General features: G+C 40.3%; 1 protein-coding gene across 2 annotated transcripts in view; it reads right to left on the reverse strand.

The window, feature by feature from the left end:
- Nucleotides 1-21745, reverse strand: part of TET2 (tet methylcytosine dioxygenase 2) — a 51673-nt gene that overhangs the window by 18173 nt on the left and 11755 nt on the right. For both annotated transcript variants that reach the window (XM_019534154.1, XM_019534153.1), the window contains exons 3-5: nt 6273-9708; nt 3506-3596; nt 193-286 (exon numbers count right to left, since the gene is read on the reverse strand). In XM_019534154.1, coding sequence (XP_019389699.1) covers nt 193-286; nt 3506-3596; nt 6273-9663 — 3576 coding nt within the window. In that variant the 5' untranslated portion in view covers nt 9664-9708. The remainder of the gene's footprint in view (nt 1-192; nt 287-3505; nt 3597-6272; nt 9709-21745) is intronic.

A 21745-nucleotide genomic window follows, 5' to 3' on the forward strand; every position in this document is an offset into this window, starting at 1 on the left:
GCTGAAGCAGGTGGAATTTCACAGAGATCAGCTGAAGCTGGGCAACTAGGCAGCTTGAAGTATTGTCAGTATTTTGCCATTTTAATTCTCCTAATTCAATTCAAATGAATACACATGCCATGTATAATCAAACTGAACTAGATCATTATTAAGGTTAAATGGTTATAATGGTTAAAAGGACATTATTCTTACCCATTTAGCAATAGGACATCCCTGAGAACTTTTGCCTTCTTTCCCAGTATAGATGACCCTCTCAATCCTTATAGCTTTACCTTTCTGTCCAAATCTTAAACAAATGAAAACACATGCAATAATCAGATTAATCTGAGTGGCCTTCTCCATGACCACTTAAACTTTGAACATACTTGTGATTTCTTAAGTAGTAAATCAATTAGTTCTAAGCAAGAAGGATGCATAGTGCAGTGCTTTTATCTGAAACTGGTGCAATAAGGTGTCTATGAGATGAAAGGGGCAAATATATTTAATTGGTCAAAAAAGATCCATGTTGTGCTAAATTTCTCAGACCTTACAGATATCTCCTGTTATGAATTTGCTGCATTTTACATTTTGAAAAAATGCATTTGAACTATCTCTGAATCATCTTAAAACTTTTTTATTGTAGGGTAATAATTTTATAAATGTGAAGTTGTTATGGAATAGTTGGCCTGTAAAAGTTGCTTTATATTCATTTTCTATACTTCTCTCTGGCTTAAACATAGTCCAAAAACATACTGATAACTGCAATTTTGGTCTAGAATATCATCTCTTCCTGAGCTGTTACCTATTGCATTTTGTAATTAAACATGAATCATGCCCAATTTCTCTACTAGAACAGAATAACAGAAACCACTGAAATGATGTCTTTGATGATATGTTTTTGGAGACTGAACACAGGCTGGTTTGATTTTCATTTATCTTGATGTAAATGAGCAGCAGTCACACAGTCTACTATATGTGTAATAGTCCAACCAGTAAACAAAAATGTTCACATGGTCTGTATACCTAAGTTAACACTGCTGCCAGTACCTTGTTTTATCTCTTATTCATACATTCAAATCTTAGTCAATACAAATAGGTGCAAATGTCTGTATTCAATTTTTTTGATCTACAATGGAATGGGATGGGAGAGGGGAACAGAACAATTTCTAGATGTGGTACTTTGGAGCTGTGCAACCATATAACACTACAGGAAATTGTGCAACTAAAATCAAAATTGCACTGTACTACACATGTGCTAAAGGAAATTAAGTAACTTTTGCCTAGATAAAACCTGTTCTTTAATAGCAAAGTACAAAGCGGTTTTTATTCTTAAAAAAAATAACAATTTTCCTATCAATTATTCAACTGAATTGCAATCAAATTTTTGTATACTTTTTACAGAAACACATTTCATCTTTACTATGCATATCGTATACAATAAGTTTTCAGTTCTTTCCTACAGTTACAAATAAGGGCTAGTATTTTTCATGCTTTCAGCCTAAAGGCAATTTTCTTTGCAAAGTGTCAACAAAATTCCTGGAGCATGGTATAGTAAGTAAGCAAATATAGAAGTAAAATATATACTTTCCCTATAAGAAATTCCACATAAGAAATTTGTTGTGGCTTACATATGACTTATGCTAGAAATGTAAATCTTGGCTTGCTTTGTAGATCTTAAAGCCTCAACTTAAATAAAAATAAAAAAGCAAGCCAAGTTTGTTGAAAGCCAGTTTAGCTATTTTAAAGTGGTGGATCTAAAGTCAGTAATCTCCTGCATGTCAGTGATTGTAATTTTAAGAGCTTGAAATCAAGTTCCCAAAAGCACACACAAACACACTTTATTTATAACTCTGTGTGTGTGTGTGTGGGGGGGAGGATGGGATGGGACGGGACAGGTGTATAAATAAACAATTAAAAGTTTTTCCTCAAATGCTGTGAGTCACATATGTATGACTTATTAACTCAATGGGTGCATCCAGATGAGCATGCACGTGTGGTTTGTGGCACCTCAAAGTTGTTTGAGACATCACAAACCATGTGTGGTGCACATGCACTTAATTTGTCAAAAAACCCTGCTGTTAAAAGCGGCGTGTGAACGCAGCAGTGTGCTGCCATAAATGGAGCCTGGGTCAATGTGCTGCATGCCAGAGCACATGTGCAGAGGCATGCCCTGGGACAAAAAGCAGTGGAACAAGTATGTACTGCTGCTATCTGTGCCATGGGAAATGCACGCCCTTGCACGTGCGTGCTTGCCTGGACATAGCTATTAAGTGTAAGTATCTAGGACTGAATTGTAGGATTAAAGCTCCGGAATGACGCAGTGAAGAGTGTGTGAAGGGGTTCAACGTGTACTTCCTTGCACAGTGAAGAGTAAGCCTTGTGACCTATGCCTGTTAGGACTGCCCAGGGGTGCAAGGGACCAGCCCTATATAGGAAGAAGCGTCTTCTACTATGCCACTCTCTCATGCACCTGCCAGCCACAACCTGGCCCAACAGTTCAAGTTCAAATCAAGAAGTCTTTTACTCAAGCAAACTTCAAATTGCGCAAATAGGAGCTAACTAAAAGCTGAGAGAGAGGAGAATAAGGACCTCAGATGCGACATGGAGGCCCATGTTTTTAAAGATATTTAAGCAATCAATTTTTATTGCCTACTAACTTTTTGGGTGGTTCTTGATCTTAGTGGGAATTTGGTATAGAAATACCTTTAAAAGTTTCTGTTTTAGTATGTATGCATGCTATGTAATGTGTGCTATGGCAGTAGTCACATTAAAGGGGACACTTCTATGTGTTCGATGGAGTTCTTTAGCTTTAATATTGTACTGATGCAAACAGGTTTTTCCCATCATACGTTCATCATATACATGGCACAGATCTGTATAGAATTATTATATGCATCTTGTCAGCACTTAGCTGGTAATCTGGAAAATGCAAGTAACATGTAGTATTTTGTGATCAGTAATTTATTTTACCAAGTAGAATTACTCTGTCTTTGTTCAATGCTTTGTGGAAGGGAGATGTTTTGTTACAGAATTGTCTGTTGATTTTTTATTTTATTTTTTTCTTAGGTTCAAAGCTGCCTATTAATGTCACTACACTCCTCTCAGGATTCATTTTTTCATACATATGTATGAAAAACCCCAGTTTTGGTTTTGGTGCTCTTACCACTCCATTTTTTCCTATGTTGGCACACTTACACCTCTTGGGAACACCAGGTCTGTGCCTGGTTTGTAGCCATTGCCAATACTCTTGCTTGGCAGGCTGGTGAATACTTGTTTCTGCTTGGGTTTGCTGGCATCTGCCTCAAAGTGGGCAGCCTGTGCCAGCCAGCAGACTATTAGCCTTGTCAAATATTGTGACTCTCTGGTGAATAGCACAGCGCGTAATGTTGGCAACACTGGAGTAGCTAAGCCTACAAGTAATTACTTGATTTGCAATTGTTTACTTCTTTATGTGCAAAGGCTGGAAAAATTCTGACATACACAAAAGGATAAATGTTAATCTGCCCTGTGCCTTTGTGCTAATTACCTTTCTTCCATGATCTCTCTAATAGCTGCCACATTAGGACCGGCTCCTAGATGAGTATAGAAAGGACCTTCATCTTTTTCAATAATTTGTTCTGTTTAAAATAAAATGCAGGTTACAACCTCTAAATTTTAATTATTTCATTTAAGAAATGACATTGCAAAGCTTACTCATAACTAGACATTAGACATTTAGACTTTGTGAGGTCAAATTTCCCCACACAAATGTGTAAGGTATCCTGGCAAAATATGCACATGTATGCTAAAAAATGATGTATGTATTTGCATAAGTATATATGCCAAACTAGGTTACATTCTTGCAAACAATTGTTGCAAACAGTAGTACTTCCGCAAACACAAATGTTATATTTGCAGCTATACTGCAATTAATATCAGCATTATCTTAAAAGTTACTGAATAGTATTTACCACTCCTTGTTAATGTTTAGAGAAGAGGAGGACCTCCTTGACAACACTGGTCAATATTGGTACCAGTGGGCCGTACAGTATTTTTTTTTTTTTTTTGCACAGACATGTAATTTAGGCACCTCAGGCTTGAAAATATGGCTCCTAGTTATACATAGCCTCCCAGTCTCCTCCCCCAACACACATTTTTTCCCAAGGCTTTTCATGATTGATTAGGAACAGGTAGCTGGGCAATATTCTGCAAAATAGCTGTTCTAAATACCTTTGTATCTTGAGAGTAGTTGCTTATACATTTGGGTGTAAGCAATTTAGCCTTTTAATCAGTAAAGCCAAACCTTAATTCACAACACACAATACATTTTACAAGAAGTTGACTCCATTAGTGACTAAAAAGAGTTGGGTTCAAGAAAAATGGGCAACATGAACTAGTTGGGCAGGGGCTGCAAGCTGATTCTGTGCATTCTGTTACTGTAGCATCATGAACTGAGTAAGCAGATGGTGGTGTCTGTGTAGCTTTGGGAAATAGGACAAAGACATGCTTTGGACCTGCACAAATAAAGGCGCAGGAAATTAACATAAAAATGCCTTCAAACAATTATGGGTGTGGGGGAAAACAACAAATATTACCATGTTATGCTATAGCACTGGGTTTGCTCTGAAAAAAAGAAGATGGATACCATGCTCCATTACTTTTGCATGGGTGAATACTGAGGAATTGAAACAATAAGTGGAGAGCAGTCTCCACAGTTGCTGTATTGGCAACAAATCAGAGTGGGAAACATGATAGGAATGCCAGATGTTGAGGGAAAGCTTATCTGTGCCAAATGCATTGAAGAAATGGTTATAAAAATCCATGTGTGAATATGCAAGGTAAGCATATCTACTCTGCAAGTGCTAGTGATCCAAGTTAAAAATGAAGATACAAAGTTTTGCTTTTTCAATTCCATTTCTCTTGGTTTCTCAGCAAATAGGGAGGAGGATTAAGAAAGAAGCTTCCAGTTTTCTAATCTTCAAGAACTATTTGTAAAGCACCACCTCCTCTGTTTAGTCCTGGGGTGACTTAAAACATTTCAGAAAGACAAAAAGATTTATGGAGAACCACTTTAAGTAAGAAAACCAAGATTCTCATTGGGCTTTAATCAAGTAAAGTCATGAGTTTTCTGCAGACTGAAGAACTGAACATTGTGCCTCAACCCAATGTAGTAGGGAGTTGCTTCCCCAGAACTAAGAGATCAAAATGTGCCTGGTAACTTAGCCCAGTCCACTGTAAGAGCAACATGGGAAGTCACAGTTTCAATGGAAACAATGTACAGCAGACCACACAGAATAACACATGGGCACAACTCTTAGGGCCTTGTTATATGTTAATTTTGTGTGGCTCCTGGAGCTCTTAACTTCTGGATTGTCTGCACATTACCACCTTTAAGGCACTTACTGCACTAGTTATGTGTCTCAACATTATGCCACTCCAGGACAGGATTATTTTTTAATCCATATAACTGAGCTTCTGTTTTATTAAGGTGTGGCCACTCCCCACAGATGTGCTGCTCAAATTGCATGTGTGACTTGCAAGCTAGCACTAAGCCAATTAACATTTGTGTGGCTCACAGTGTAATGTGTAAAAGGCCCTTGCATTCCTCCATTCCACCCCTGCCTAATCCTGCTCTGAGTGAACCACTGGTCTGCCTCCAGAATATTCCTTTTGCAGCACTGTTTGGGTAGTAAAGAGCCAGCATCTGCACTTCCTGTAGCACAGGGACTGCAATTCTGCTGCCCCTGACCATAGCCATTACAGGCTAATAGAAGGTAGGAAAGGAAGAAAGTTCCAGTGCAAGTCAGGCAAAATCGGAATATCCATTCTAACCCAGCTTTTACTTCACCTCCTAGTAAATTTACTGGGTATTTGAGGAAAAAATGAAGTAAGGATATCCTGTTTTGGCCCACAGGCACATTTCATAACAACAGTATAGCCAACCTTGACTTAAATGCTATTTTATCAAATTAGATTATGAGGACATTGCCTGCTCTTTATCAGATGTTTTCATTTTATGTCTACAGCTCAAGGAGAATGGATAAAAAGGGATACACTGGATTCTCCAATATTATATTTATATGCTATCCACAGTGGCTGTAACATGTAAAACCAGATATATAACCACTTTATAAACAATGCAGAGAAGAGGGGGTCTATTTGTAATGCCAGGACTAGTTTAGCTGGAAAGAAAAACCCAGTTTTACACTCTTACTAACTCCTGGCATTTTCAAAAAAAAAAAAAAAAAACTTTAAAGGAAAACATAGTAAGCTTGATTTAACAATGTGCTTCTAGCACATTTTTTACCACTTACCAACACAACTGCATGATGGGAAATCATATTGGGTTTTGGCAGGTGTGTCCAATAAATTTTTTACAGGAGTATCCAATAACTTGGAAGGTGAGTCTAAAAAATTGTTGAGAACAGTACCAGCTGTTCTTTTGGTTGGGGTTCTTTCAGCAGAAGGATTTGCTTGATGATCAAAGGTTGGAGTCTGACTGTCAAATTCTGCAGCACTAGTAGTTCTTGATAGGATAGTGACAGGGCCTGCTGTTTCAACCTTCACATGCTTAGGTGATTTGATAGTAAGAGCTTTGTGATCGAACAGTGATTTGACCTGAAACTGTTTTACCTGCTGCTCCATTGTCTCAATGATACTCTTTTGTTGCACATTCTCACAACCAAAGTGCTGATTCTCTTGTTTAATTGTTTTCTTCCATGTTTTGTTTTCCAGCTGTCCAGTTAATGGACGCATGCCCATGTTAGACTTTGAGCCAGCCTCAACTTTTATAGGCTTGCGTACCACACTGAGACCTAATTCAGTTTTGGGTGGCTGTTGTCCTTGCTGTTCCTGCTTTTGTAAGAGAAGCCACCGAAGAGCAGCATGCTTCTGAAAATCTTTATGGGGTTGAGGCTGAAGGTGACAACCTTTCTGCTCTTGTGAGTGTGAGGGAGTTTGCTGACTATGTGGTAAGTACCTTTGCTGAATCTGTGTAGCTTGCTGGCTAGACATACCTTGATTCAGGCCAGCACCATATCCTGGTATGTGTTGGAGTGGTAGTTGTCTAACTGAAGCCTGCTGAGTCTGTTGCTCTTGTTCTTGAAAGCAATGATTCACATCTTGTTTTGGGGTCAGACTATTTGGAAAATACTGCATATGTTGCAAGTCCTGCATTTTGCTTATACCGAAGTGTTCAACATTTATGGTGTCTTCCTTTTTTGAGGTCAAGTGCACATTGTTTGGGCAAGGATGCTGCGGATTAACATTTGTTTTTAAAATCTGATCACAAAGGGAAGATTTACTGTTCACATTTTGTACCTGCTCTAATCCCAGCTGGGAGTTAGTATGTGGGAACTCAGTTGATTTCATATATTTATTCTCAGCATGAAAACATTCTTCCAGTTTAATCTGGCTAAAGGATGTTCCAACAATTTGCTGTTCACTGTTGCTTTGGGAATGGGAAATAGTTTGAGACAGTTCTTTATTCTTCATTTGCAAGGCTTGCTGCTGCTGCTGGTTTGGAGTTAGCTGTGGACTCCGTGACAGTTGTGTGCGCTGCGTCTGTTTTTGCAGCATCTGCTTTAAAATATGTGAATGTAAGAACTGCTCATTCTCCAATGTCTGGGGATTCAAGTGCTGCTGTTTTAAGTGAGACCCCAAAGGCTGCTCAGTTTCTTCTGGTCTTGGCTGAAAATGAAGCTGTTGTGACTGGTGGTGCTGCATGTGGGATTTTGGCAGAGGATCCATCTTTGTGAGCTGTGGTTGGGACGAGCGCTTTTGGAACTGAAGCCGCTGGTCAGCCATAGGGAGAAGTTGCAGTTGTGCTGTCTCGCTTTTGTATGGAAGAGGCATTTGTTCAGGTTGGATTATTTTCTGGCTGTGGGACTGTCTTGAAGGTACTTTTAATGCATCAGGACTCCCAGTATACTGCTTTGAGTGTGCTGATTCAGGTGGATTTGACCGTAACTGAAGAACTGACCTCAATAGTGCCTCACTGGGCTTCTGTAGAGACTCTCCATGGCGAAAATGGGTGGAAATCAATTCTATCCAACCTGGTTTGGGATAATGTTTTGTCTGTTGCACAAGATCTTTCACCTGGCCCTTTTCTTTCTGAGAAGAGGGTTCAAGTTCTCTTTGTCCCAGGAAACGCTGATAGTGTTGCTGCAACTCTCCATCACTTCCACGCACTTGCAAATCTTGGACACAAGATTCAGATGTTGGGTTCATGTCTTCTGGGCACTGTTGGAATGATACCATCATAGCAGTTGCCAGATTGCTTTCACTACTATCCTGCTGTGTCACCTGAGGCTTCTGAGGAAGCCTCTGTTGAGGGTTAGGTTGTTGCTGGGCAAGGCCAGGACTTTCTGACATCGGTCCTTCCTGCTGCCCTTCGCACTTCTCTTCCCTAGGAAGAGCTTCAGCCTTTCTATTGTCATAGGGATTATACCCTTCTGTAACCCCAGTGGGTAGTGCTCTCTTCATTTCTGGATCAGGAGGAGGAGGAACAGGAAAAGGAAGAGGAGGAATAGGAGCAGGAGGAGGAGTGAAAGAATCATTATTAAACATTGAGTTTTGTTTAAACAAAGCACCATTTTTTTCTGCTTGCTCTGGGAACCCCTCCAGGGTGTTGTCCTGAGCTTGCAGATTACTGCTGGAACTTGGAGAGAGATCCTGGCTGGGTACCTGCCCCATATTTCCATGAACAGTCCTGTTCCGTACAGGAACCTGGGCTGTATCACAGACTGGATTTTGTTGCTGTAGCTGTACTTCTGGTTTCTGAAATGAATAGCTACCTGGCAATACACGTGGTTTACTGGAGTCTTCTGTATTGTAGACCTCAGCAACCACTACAGCTGGCACTTGAGGCAGCTCAGAATTTGAGGTCTGTGGGGAGGTGATCTGCCCTGAGGTATGGGATGAACGTGTCGTCTCATAGGACAACTCATTAGTAGCCTGACTGGTAATGGCATTTATTTGAGATGTATTTTTCTGCATTGCAATGGAAACATGATCTGGACAATATTGTGACAGTGTTTTCTCCAGGAGTTCATCATGCATGCTTTCCATGGAAGAGGCAGAAACTGTAGCACCATTAGGCATTGGCACTGCCTTGTTCTTAAGTAGTAAGACAATGTCCCTGTTGTGGCAATTAATGTTTTCCCTCTCCTTTTCATTCTGCTGAAGATCATAAGGATTTTCTGAACCACCATAGCTGTATCTTGAAGACTGTATAAAATCTGAAGCTGCGTTTTCTTTTTCTGTAAAACTCAAAGATTCCTTCTCACTGCAGGATTCAGAGACACTTGGTTTTTCATTGTTTTCTCCTGGCTCATCTTTTTCTCCGTTTACTTCTTCATCCTGTTTAATTTTCTTGCTCTGATGAAGTCCATAAAGAGAAGGCTCACTAAAAGTGCGTTTTATCCCACCATTTTGCATATACTTGGAATATATTCTCTTTTCCTGTAGAAGGTCAGGGCTGACTCGATTATTTGGATTTCCCTTCACATGTGGTATTCCACAGCTGCTCTTAAAAAGTAGCCACTTATGGTCCCCATTTACTTCAAGATGTGGCTTTTCTGCTAATGGACTTCCATTCTGAAACTTCACTGACAAAGGCTCCACTTGGCAAACTTGAGAAGGATGTGGTATTAGATATGGACTCAATCTACTGCCATCAACATTGCTGGTTCTATCCTGTTCCATCTGGCCTGCTCCGGGGCCATCCACAAGGCTGCCCTCTGTGCGTATCTGAAAGAGGAAAAAGGATGGAAAAGAATCTAAGTTTACTTTTGTTTACTATTGTTAAATCACTGACAGTACATACAGTATTCCACCATCTGCTATCCTAACCTGTTTACATACAGCATGTGAGGTTCACAGGGGTCTCTGGCTGTTTAAAGAAAGCCAGGGATTTCTGAGTGTTCATTAGTGTTGGGCTGTATAGAACCAAAACATCTCTTTTCATGGATTGCTACGGCATATTTCAGAGAAACATGGGGTGAAAAGAGCATGCGAAAATAAACAGTATTTTCTCATTCCCAGTTTAGCAATCAAACAGAATGATGCTTATCTTAACAATAAATCTTTCGTAACATTAACAACCCTTTTTATCTATTAAAAGAGTATTGCTGCTTGTGAGTGGTATGTCTAAATGCTTCTGTCATGATTGTTCTTCCAGGTAAGGTAGAAAATCATGCAGAAACTTTAGTTCCCAGACTTAGAGCTAATCCTGTTGTTTCATTATACTGTGCCAAGCCTCTCTTGTCTGACTTGAAGGATTATTGCCACCAAGCTTCCCAATTAGAGAAGAAAACCCCCTTCTTTTCTAAGTCTTCAGCTGTCCAACAAAAGTAATTCAAAGTTAGTGTTTCAAAGATTTTACTTTCAGCACAATACACATATGTAAAACAAAACAGTAGCTCACTATAAACCACTGAAATTGCCACTCTTTCATGTACTGAATTTGCCATAATATATTTATTTAAGGTAAAAAAATTAAAACCATGCTATATATTTGTAGGGCACCAATTGTTTTGAAACAATATTTTTTAAATATGCAGTCAATGTATTTGCCTTAGAACGATAATTTTTAATTGGGCAGAAAAGCCCCAAATTTCTGTACCCTTTATTTTCAATTCTAGCTAGATGCTTTGGAAATTCTTGTCACTTGTATAATCTTTATTTATGAAAAGGTTTCTTATTGCATAAACACATTGCACAGGTATGGTAAGCTAACTCCATTCAATAACTATCTGATCCTTTTCACAGAGATCTGTAGAAGATCTAGCCCCAGTATCTTTTCCATAACTTTCTCTTTCTTGCTTTTATGGTTCTTAACAAACAGTGAAAGTGACAGAAGAGAGACTGACTGAGAGAGTATCTCACAGGGAAATGAAGGTAAATAACTCAAATGATAATGAACCACATAAGTATGAGGTAAAAAGGTGCAGTTTCAATTCATGCAGACTTTTGCAATCTTTTCTTTTAATTTGCACAGAAAGGGAGCATGACGGGCTCTCCTTGTCAGCTCAGACCTGCTTGGACTACTAAGTTTCAGTATCACAAGTGGTTAAATTACCACTCTACAGAGGGCACTATTATACATGAACATTTCTTATATCACACTAGATTTGCCTCCAATAGCACAGAACAGGGTTATTTATCCTTCCCTATTTTTTATATGATACCAAGGAATACCTAATTTATTCTAGGTGCACTCCATGCCAGGATATTACTGTCTTACTAAGCTCAAGTAAGTAATGGAATTCAGAAACACTCTTTAAATAAGTCCCAGGGTCATGTAAAATTACTGTAGGCAGAAGTGCTAGTGCTATGCAAGATTACTTGGAATCCCTTTCTGTTCAGAACTCTGATTTAGAAGTCAGGATGCTACAGAATTACTTTTCTTTCTAAAAGGAGTCAAGAAACAGAATTTGACTCTAACCAGAAATCCCTCCCTTTCCATTCTGTTACCTCATACTTTTGATACCTTGGCTTCCCACTGCTCACAGAGAGAAAAGGTGAATGTGTGACCTTCTAAATCAGTTTCCCAACCTCACATAAAATGAAATGAAACACAGCAATTAACATTGTGTTGTCAAACTACTTTTTAAAATTTTTATGTAAACAATGCATCTGTCTGATGGAGCCCACTCCATGGCCATGAAAGCTTATCAGCAATAGTTGGCTGAACTGTGGTTCATCACACAAAGTAAAGTGTTTTCCAAAAATCTAAGAATTTTCTAACAACTCTTGCTCATCTCGTTGATGTTTCAAGAGCCTTACTATTTGCAAAGCATGTCCGGTCTCCAAACTGTGCATGCAAACCTCTTCACAAAGCATGACTATGCATTGGGAGTGAATCTCATAATCGTGTGGCCTGAAAACCATTCAATTTCTTCGTTAGTAAAGACAAAAAAGACATGCCTTCTTCAGAGGCTTCCCAAAAGCCTTACAGTACAAGTCAACCAATCCTTTGGATTCTGATTAGCTTCAGCATAAAAGGAGATAGTGACAGACATTCCAAAACTGGATTTAATCATCCAGTACTTTGTAGTCTAGTGTTAGCTTACTGATTTAAAAAGTCCCACACTTCCTTTCTTTAAGATACATGTACGATTGGGAGTTACTTTGCGTAAGTCTTGATTCTCTGTGTCTAAACTCAGTTGTTCACAATATCCCTAAGTCTCATCTTATTACAAATCAAAAAAGATGCTTAACCACGCTAGAAATCATTATAAGTATTTGTAATATGAAGTCAGTAATAACCTTTATGATACTAGCTCAAATGTATATCATGTGCACAGTTTAGGTGCTTCTGCAAAACAGAATTGGTTGGCACCACAAGGTCTGTGCACTCTGTTGTCTTTTCGCTACTGTTGTGGGGTGAAGCATACTTCTTTAAAAGAAATCTGCCTCTTTTCTCAAACATAACCATTTGTTTTTTCTATCTTCTGGTAATAATCGTATTTTAGCCAAAGCACTTAGTAGCTCCACATACTTTTTCCCAGCTATAATTTATTAGAAATTCAAGTCGCATCAGCAGCATCTGTGAAACAATTACTGCATCTAGGACTGACTCTGCAGTCTAATCCATCATAATTATGACTGGCCTCTTTGAAGATGCCATGATGCGTGACTTAAAAATAGCACATTACTGTGCAAATGGATCAGCATCTCATTCTACCAATATGCATTTAAGTTGTAATTCAGCCTACTGTCATTTGAGTTTTTGAAACACCAAGCAATGTATATGTATTTCTTGCTACATATGAGGCACAATTTGGAGAAAAGGAGTTAAAGTATGGTTTTGGATTTTTAAAGAAGCATGAATGCCTTTTTAGAATGCTCTTGCAATCTTTATAAATATAGAAAACATATAAATGCTTTTTTGGAACATGTAATCTGAATTTTGTTCTTTTCTTCTCTTCCTCCTGTACTTCAAGCCATTCCTGGGGCTTATACTTTGATTAACTGTATAGTGTCAGTAGTTAAGTAAAAGCCCCTAGTCATATTTTATCTGGCCCCATACATGCATCTAGTGCAGTGCAGTGAGAAGAAAAAATAATGTAGGTTCACTCTGCCCTGTGTATTTCTGCAACAGTTAGCCAGGATCCCATTTAAAAAGTGAGATGTGTTCTCTGTTAGGGTGCTCATAGGCACTCTGAGTGAACTGAAGAATAATTATAATAGTCTCTACTCTGTCAACCAGTACAGCTGAGTAGAAACAGAATGGGACAAACCGTACCCTCTCTAAAGTTACTTGCTAATAGTATGACTGTTGATGGTTTATTTCTTCAGCTGTACCTCCTTGGGCTGTGATCTCAATGCAGTTGTTCTGGTTAGAAGTAAAATGGGTGATATCAGAAGAAAATTCAAGGTTCTATAGAAGATGACTTCATTGTTTTAGCAAATATTGTGGTCAATTCTTTATTACTGAACTGCTGCCCCAACCTGAGATTTAGGGGATGCTGGGATGCTACAAATCATCACTTTTGTATGATGAAACAGGTTGTCACTTGCAGTCATTAAATTCCCATGACACTTTCTCCAAGGAGAGTGTTCATCTAGATCAGTGGTCTCCAATCTTTTTGAGTAGGAGATCACCTTTGGCATTTAAAAGCAACCCAAGATCTACCATGCACCATCACCATCTCCCCCCATCCAGCAGATAAGTCTGTGGTGAGGGAAGGGTCAGCCAGATCAAGGCAAAGGGAGGAAAAATTATTTGGGGATATGCCTCCCCATCAGGTAAGTCCCACCTAGCTGGGGGCCCCACACAACTTACCCCTGCTCCTACCTTTGTGGCACTGTCCCTCACTGCAGGGGCTTCGATTTAGTCCCCACCTCTTCCCTCCCACATGGACTGATCTGCTGGGCTGGGGTGCGCGCATGTATGCATGTGGGCACTCAGCCCCCTACCCCAGCCTCAGAACGACTCTAAGAAGCTCCGAGATTTACCGGTGAATCGAGATCCACTGTTCGGTGACCACTGATCTAGATACCCTTGCTAAATTCTAGCATGGGTAATTTGCATTCTGCTAGTATCAGTTAAATACAACTGTGGGTTTCATTTCCTGACTTGACTTCTTTAGTGTTTAGATAGATGTAATTTTTGCTTAAGAGAACAACTGTTGTGAATTTGCTCTCAAGTATATTGATCCCTCCGTTTCCTTAAGAAGTACAACACAGGCCCATAAAAAATGCACTTTGTGCAACAGGCTGAGAGAGGGAACAACAGAGTGAACTGTTTGGGGCCCCATTTTGTGATGTTTGCCAGACATTTTACAGTTGGTAAAAAAATAAGAATCTTTGGAATTGGGAAAGAAAGGCACAGCTCAACTCTGGGAGCGAAGAAGTTGTCAAAATATATGCAACATAGTGGCTCACCGTCACTCAAATAGAGTTGGCACTGAGGGGGACTCTGCTCAATGGCCACTACTACCTATCTTTTTCAGATGGGCTACACTAATTCATTCTTGTGGTATACTCCCATCCTTATCTCAGCCTTTTTTCTTGGCACCAAGAGGAAGGGATCAGGGCTGGCTCTGGCTCTCCTGATGCTGGCCTGGTACTACAGTCCCATACCAGGCCTAGTGTAAGTTCCCTGTGGAAAGAACACCCGCCCATTTTTTTAAGGGCCAAAAAAAGTTCCTATCAGTATGGATGACCCACATGGGCCATGTGTCTTTTAGTCATGCTCAGTGTTAGCTGTGTTTAAACAACTTCATAGTTGGTTTCCTCTACTGAGCTCATGCTGCATTTCTTGGTTTCCTTTACTGAGCTCATGCTGCATTTGGCACCAGTTTAATGACAGACAATGTATCGAGTAAGAGTTCCTTGTATGTAAGTGTAAGATGGGGGATTCCCCCAATTTCATCTTGTATTCAACTAAATACGGTAGTGTTTTTATTGCATGCGCAAAATACTACAAGTATGAAAGTCATGACTCTTGGAGGCCTGATTATAGATCAGCTCCCACGTAGAAACCAGGTGTAGTTTTTTACGGCTCTTTTGTAAAGAGAAAAGAAAAGGTTGACAATATGAACAAGAGAGCAGTTTGCAAAGTGTCCCCCTCTTGGCTTTGCTGGTTTAAAAGGTTCTCACTGCAGGTGTTTTAAGGGTCTTCTGAATGAAAGATGAGTATATGTTTCATAGAAAAAAAATGAAAACTCTTAAACAGGCCCTAATTGTAGTAGGTATATGTCTGTCTCACATGACAGTAGAATTATTCTGAGTGAGACATCAGTTCTCTGAACATAATCCTTGCTTGAAAATAAAGTGAAGCTGGAGTGACCTCTCTATGGCGCAAAAGCCTGGGCAGTGTATATGGAGAGACAGTGAGCTGTCCACACACCAGTGTCCCCCTCTCAGTCTTGCTGGGTTAAAAGGTTTTCTCCGTGCAGGTACAAAGACGTTGGGGTCATAATACCGGCAACCATATGGTATGTTTCCACAAACTTACTAAGACTGATGGCTGGTATTACTATGATGGAATTTTAGAATGAAAAAAGGTAAGATATGGAGATACACCAGCAACTGAAGAAGAGTTCTCCAAAGCTCGTAGGAAGGTAAGGATACCAAGCCACGTAGTTGCTTTTGAATATCTCAGAAACAATAAGGCCTTACTTTACTTATCATAAAGGGTTACAATCCATGAGCTAAATCCTGAACTCTTTCCTCAGGCAAAAAAAATCCTGAAGTCAAAGGGAGGCCTTTACTCCCTTACAGAGGAGTGAGTGAAAATTTGACTAAAGGTTTGTCTACATATGGACTTTTTCCTGATTACTTCACATGTAGGCATTTATTTTTGGAATAAGAGTGTTTGCACAGAGTTAGCCAGTAATAACTCCATGTGCATGCAAGCCTTAAAGACTTTGGTTTTAAGCACTGAGGCTGCTGTAGTGGACTGTCTGCAGTTGGAAAATTCCACTTGACCTGCTGGAAATGAATTCGATATGATTCAGTAGACTGTGTCCTCCAGGACAGAGAGAATTTTCAGATTGTTTTTATGCAACTACAATCACATTATGTAGCTGCACATTTGCCATGGTATATAATTTTTCTCCTGCCTATTTTGAAGCAAATGCTGATTATAGTGCCTCTGGGATAACACCTATGAGCAAGCTGCAACTATCACCTCTTCAGTACCTCTAGATGTATATTTAACTTCAGCTCAATAATGGGCAATTCAGCATATCCAACGCTGTCATTAGTGAGCCATTTGTATTTCCAGTCTAGCCAAGTGCACCAATCCTCACCTGCCAAACTTGATTGCAAGAATTCTGTCCAGAGAAAAATTCTTTGAACGTTGCCTTCCGGTTAAATGTGAAGCACAGAAGAACTGAGTAATGCATTTATGCAGCCTGGGATGAATCAAATGCATTTATGCATCCTGGGATGAATCAAATTTTTATAAGAAACATAGTGAGGGGTGCAAAGGGTAGGAATCCATTTGCAGGCAGCCAGGCATGGAGACTGCAAAGCAATTTCTCAACAGACCGTAAGTTGAGTGGATCCAAAGAAATGCAATACAATTGCCCTCCTGTGATCTGCCTACAAAAGCACTTTCCTTCTAGGCATATCAGGACTGGCAGGAATTTACACTCTGAAGCATGTAGTCTTACCTGCTTCCACTGACAGTCACTATAATAAGAAAGGCAAACAACCCTGTCTGAGGGATCAGGAAATCCACATCCTAGAACTATCATTGGTAACTTCTGTGCTGCTTACATAAATATGGATATGACAAGTTATCTTAAATCAGTGCACCTATGAGGTAGAATTTTAGGCCTACAATTCAAAATTGGTCTATCATACAAAACAAGTATTGGACTTGAGCCCTGAACTGATGAGGTCTCAAAACCTCTCTGACATAGCTGCAGCTTTCTCCTTATTGACTCCTCTGATGTCCTCCACCTTCCACACAGTTGCTGTGGCTGATGAAAATATTATGAGATATCCATACAGATTTGAAGCAGGTTCCAGAAGAACAAGGCCAGGCAGATGCTCTTTTTGCACGTGTAATTTAATTCACGTGCCCTCAACTTATAGGTAGTATATTTATTCAGTGTGCCACAAATGGCATGGAAAACTTGGATTCTCTCTGACTTGAAGTCTTTAAGTTAAGATGAAATACACTTTTAAAATATATACTTTACCATAAACAGAAGTTATGTGGTTACTTAGAAATTACAGGGTGGAAGCTCTATGGCCTTTGTTATACATTATAATAGTTTCATCTGGTCTCTGGGTCTATGAATCTACAAGGAGAGGCTAAATATGTGTGATGGCTACAATTTGTTACTTCATTTCTAGAAGAGAAAATAGTGAACATATATAAATAAAGATGAAGCAATGAAGACAGAAAGAGGAGCATATAAACCGTGATTTTTGAGGATAAGTTATTAAATTTTATCCAAACTTGATAAATTATAAATCTCTGTAATTTAACCAACACTAAATGAAACTTGATTTATTGACAACCCTGTTACATTGCAAGTGATATTATTTTTATTAAATTATTTTAATTGTGAACACTTTAACTAGTTCCACTTTAGCTACCAAGACAGAGGTATAAAAAAGCAAAACAGGACTGTGGTCCATACAGTATGTAAGATGTTTCAATATTTCTTTCCTATGTTATCAAGACCACACAGCCCTGTGGTAGAGTGCATGCTTTACATGTATGATGTCCTAGGAAAAACTCTCTCACTAGAAGGGTAATAAAGCACCAGAACAGGTTACCCAGTGAGGTTGTGGAATCTCCATCCTTGGAGATTTTCAAGAACTAACTACAGCTACACAAAGCCTTGGCTGGGATGATCTAGTTGGGAATGGTCCTGTTTTGAGCAGGTGATTAGACTAGATGACCTCCTGATTATGTAAATTTAACTTTAGGCTTGTAGGAACACAGCAACGGCACTGACTGGCTTCCCTGTATCAGGTAAGATTTATGCAGGCATACGAGATGGAACTACGTATGAAGTTGTGTAATAAGGAACACCAAAATTAAAAGTGTGAAACACAGGCAAGTTAGATAATGACACTATGAAAGGAATGAGTTTAGAAATAGGAGGTGAGGGCAAACAAGTGTTCAGCAAGAAAAGTAAACACATAAAGCAGGTCTAATATGTACCCAGTTTTCAAACAAAAGAACACAAAGCAGAGTATTTTCTAATGGCATGGACTAACAGCCTGGAAATTGTATGAAAAACTAATATTCAGGATCAGACTAGATTTAGGACTTGCCCTTCTGCATATGATCAGATCATCTAAGATAAGGTTATGATCCTGATTTTGTAGTCTTATTGCAGGTAACCGGATCCAAGAAGGTTTTAGAAGTCTTAGGGTATGTCTATAACACAGAGCAATGTGGAGGTTCCCAAGTTCATATAGATCCTGTAGCCAATATAGTTATTTTTTTAGCTCAGGGAGGGTTATGGGCTAATGCAGGAGTAGGTGACCCTTGGCATGGATGCCATAGTGTGGCATGTGGAGGTATTTTCATTGGCACACACACCCAGGGCCAGATGGCAGGGAGGTAACAGGGCTGTGCTGCCTCAACAAGGATTGGGCACCTCACAGCTCTCCTGCCATTCACCCCTGGCACCCCAACACTTTACAAGTCAAAGTTGTGTATGTTTTTGGCACACTGATCAAAAATGTTGCTGACCCCTTTGCTGATCTAATTCCTTTCCAGCAGGTTAAGTGGAATTTTCCAACTGCAGACAGTTCACTACAACAGCTTCAGTGCTTAAACCTGAAGTCTTTCAGGCTTGCATGCACATGGAGTTATTCCTGGCTAACTCTGTGTAAATACTCTTATTCCAAAAATAAATGCCCACGTGACGTAAATCGGAAAAAGTCCATATGTAGACAACCCTTTAGTCAAACTTTCACTCACTCCTCTGTAAGGGAGCAAAGGCCTGCCTTTGACTAAAGGAGTTTTTTTGCCGAGGAAGGAGTTCAGGATTTAGCTCATGGATTGTAACTCTTTATAGTAAGTAAAGTAAAGGACTTAGTGCTTCTGAGGTATTGCTCAACAGCTCCATGCTCACCTTCCTAAGTCCTTTGGAGAAATCTTCTTCAGTTGCTGGTGTATCTCCACATCTTACCTTTTTTTCATTCTGAAACTCCATCATAGTAAACCCTTATTCTAAGCAGGGTTGCTTAGCCGAGAGGGAATACTGGGCTAATATGCTTCTTCTAGTATCCAGATCTCTCTGGATGTTACTGCACTGGGCTGTCTGGACCTGAGTGACAATATCCCTGCATTGAGGAGCTGGTAATTTCTAAAATCACAGACCAACTGACTTCAGATACTTTTAACTGGTATATTGTTGCCATTCTTGAACATCATCATGGTCTACAGGCAACTGTGACAGATGAAGCTGTGGGGACGGAGGTCTAGAGAAAGGCTGTCCAGCGTTCAAGTAGCCCAGGGCTACACACCTCAGAGATGGCACCAGTGAGGGTTGAATGCCATTCAGGTCACAAGGGAGTCATGGGCCCACTGCTGCACTGTGCATGTGCCTGGACACTCCTCTCTCACTCCCCCACTTTACCATGCATCTGCATATCCCACCCCCTCCCCACCCTGCTGCTGCACCCCACATCCCATGCCGCATGCCACTGTCCTGAAGCAGAGGCAGGAAGCAGCAGCCAGAGGAGGGCTACTCTGGGCTTTTCTTTAGAAGGCAAATTTATACAGCTCTGATCCCTTTTTTAACTTTAAACTTTCCAAGTGCCTAAGCAAAATTGGATTTTAGATGAAAGAAGTGTACACAAAGATGGAGGTGAAGGTGGAAGGAGCGGGGAGACTGTGGAGCATATAGAGAATGTTACAGGATTCTGACTACTCTCAACAGTCAGAGATGCATAGCAATGCTGAGATGCACGGGTGATGAAACTCTTCTCTGGATCATTGCTTTCATTCTTTTTACTTGTTTGGGGGCTGAATCAGTCAGTCCCCAATACATATATCACTTTAAGGCTGCAGGATTTTAATGAACTATATTTCTGTCTAATCTTGTGGATCAGTGATAAAGGACAGCTAGTACACAGTGATGTTGTTGAATATAAGCAATGAGCTGTTTTGCTTGAGGCGTTCCAAAGGGTAGGTAGTAAGGCAATCTTAATGGAAGAACTTTATTTTCTAAAAGGTGTTCAACACTGCAGCTTCAGCTTAGCATCTTGGCTCAACACAGGATTCACTGCCACTTACTTACACCTTATACAGACATTCAGTTTCTCATAAATGAGAGTCACTATTAAGGCTTCTTCTCCTAGAGTAAAAATGGTCACTGCTACTCCAGGAGAAAGCAGAACATGCCCCCTTCATAATCCCTGCAGTGTGCTTTAGGGACACACAGGCTATAACCATGGCAGGCTGAGTGAGCCAATCACAGCGATCCAGTGCACTGCTGCCATCTGTTGCCAGGAAGATTAAGGAAGCTTGGAGAGCACGCTGATGTGTACGCAGTCCCTGCCCCACCTGCTGGCTGCAGTGTTGACACTGCAAGCTCTCCACTCTTCAGGGCCTCAGCTTTTGAATGTTTGTACTCATGGCTCTGAGTGTTTTCTAGCAGGAAAACAAACTGGGAGATGTCTTCCAGATTATTTGAATGTGTGTACACAGCCTTTGCAAGAATGGTGAGATTAAGGCAGGTGTTGGTGCAAGTCAAAGGGTACATGTTGGTGGTAAGAACTATACTATTTAACCAATGTAGAAATTAGATTTTTTCATTTCATCTAATCACAGATAGGCAGGTCCCTTATTACTTGCGTGATGAATGTTAAGACCGATTCACTCCTGCTACAATTACTGTACAATTATTTTGTCCCAAAGAAACTGAGGGCCTGATACATTTTATTCCAATATATACCCAGCCTTTTTTATGAATAAAAGGTACAAGTACAAATACTGCTCAGCGAAAAAAAAAAAGTGGAGAAAATATATGATTTTATCTTATACTGTAAGGAGTCCTATAGACTCACTCACCAATAGGTAATCTATCCAAATACTTTGGAACAAGTAAAGCAAATGCAAACCAACACAACCATGGAAAATTATAGAACTGGCAAACATAAAATGTACACTGTTGTAGACTAGTTAGGGGGCTTCTGGAGGGGCTGGACGTGTTTAAGTCAGCTGGCCCGGACGATGTCCATCCTAGAGTCTTTAAGAAATTGGCTGAGGTCATTGCAGGACCCCTGGCACGGCTCTATGAGCACTCGTGGTGCTCTGGTATGGTCCCAGAGGACTGGAAGAGGGCCAACATGGTTCCAATCTTCAAAAAGGGGAGGCAGGAGGACCCAGGAAACTATAGGCCAGTTAGTCTTACTCAATCCTAGGCAAGCTGTTTGAGAAAATTATGCTGGCACACATCCATGGGGGGGCCATCTCAAGCAGGTCCAAAGAGGTGATCCTCCGCCTGTATGCAGCACTGGTCAGGCCCCAACTGGAGTACTGCATCCAGTTCTGGGCACCGCACTTCAAGAGGGATGTGGTCAGCATCAAGAGGGTCCAGAGGAGGGCCACTCACATGATCAGGGGACAGCAAGGCAGGCCCTATGAGGAGAGGCTACGGGACCTGAACCCGTTCAGCCTCCAAAAAAGAAGGCTGAGGGGGGATCTAGTGGCTTGTTATAAATTAGTCAGGGGGGATCAGCGGGCATTGGGGGAGCCACTGTTCCCCCGTGCACTGCCAGGAGTAACCAGGAATAACGGTCACAAGCTGGCAGAGGGAAGGTTTAGGCTAGATATCAGGAAGCGCTACTTCAC

Source organism: Crocodylus porosus, unplaced genomic scaffold, assembly GCF_001723895.1.
Source record: "Crocodylus porosus isolate Cpor-Errol unplaced genomic scaffold, CroPor_comp1, whole genome shotgun sequence".
Classification (NCBI taxonomy): domain Eukaryota; kingdom Metazoa; phylum Chordata; order Crocodylia; family Crocodylidae; genus Crocodylus; species Crocodylus porosus.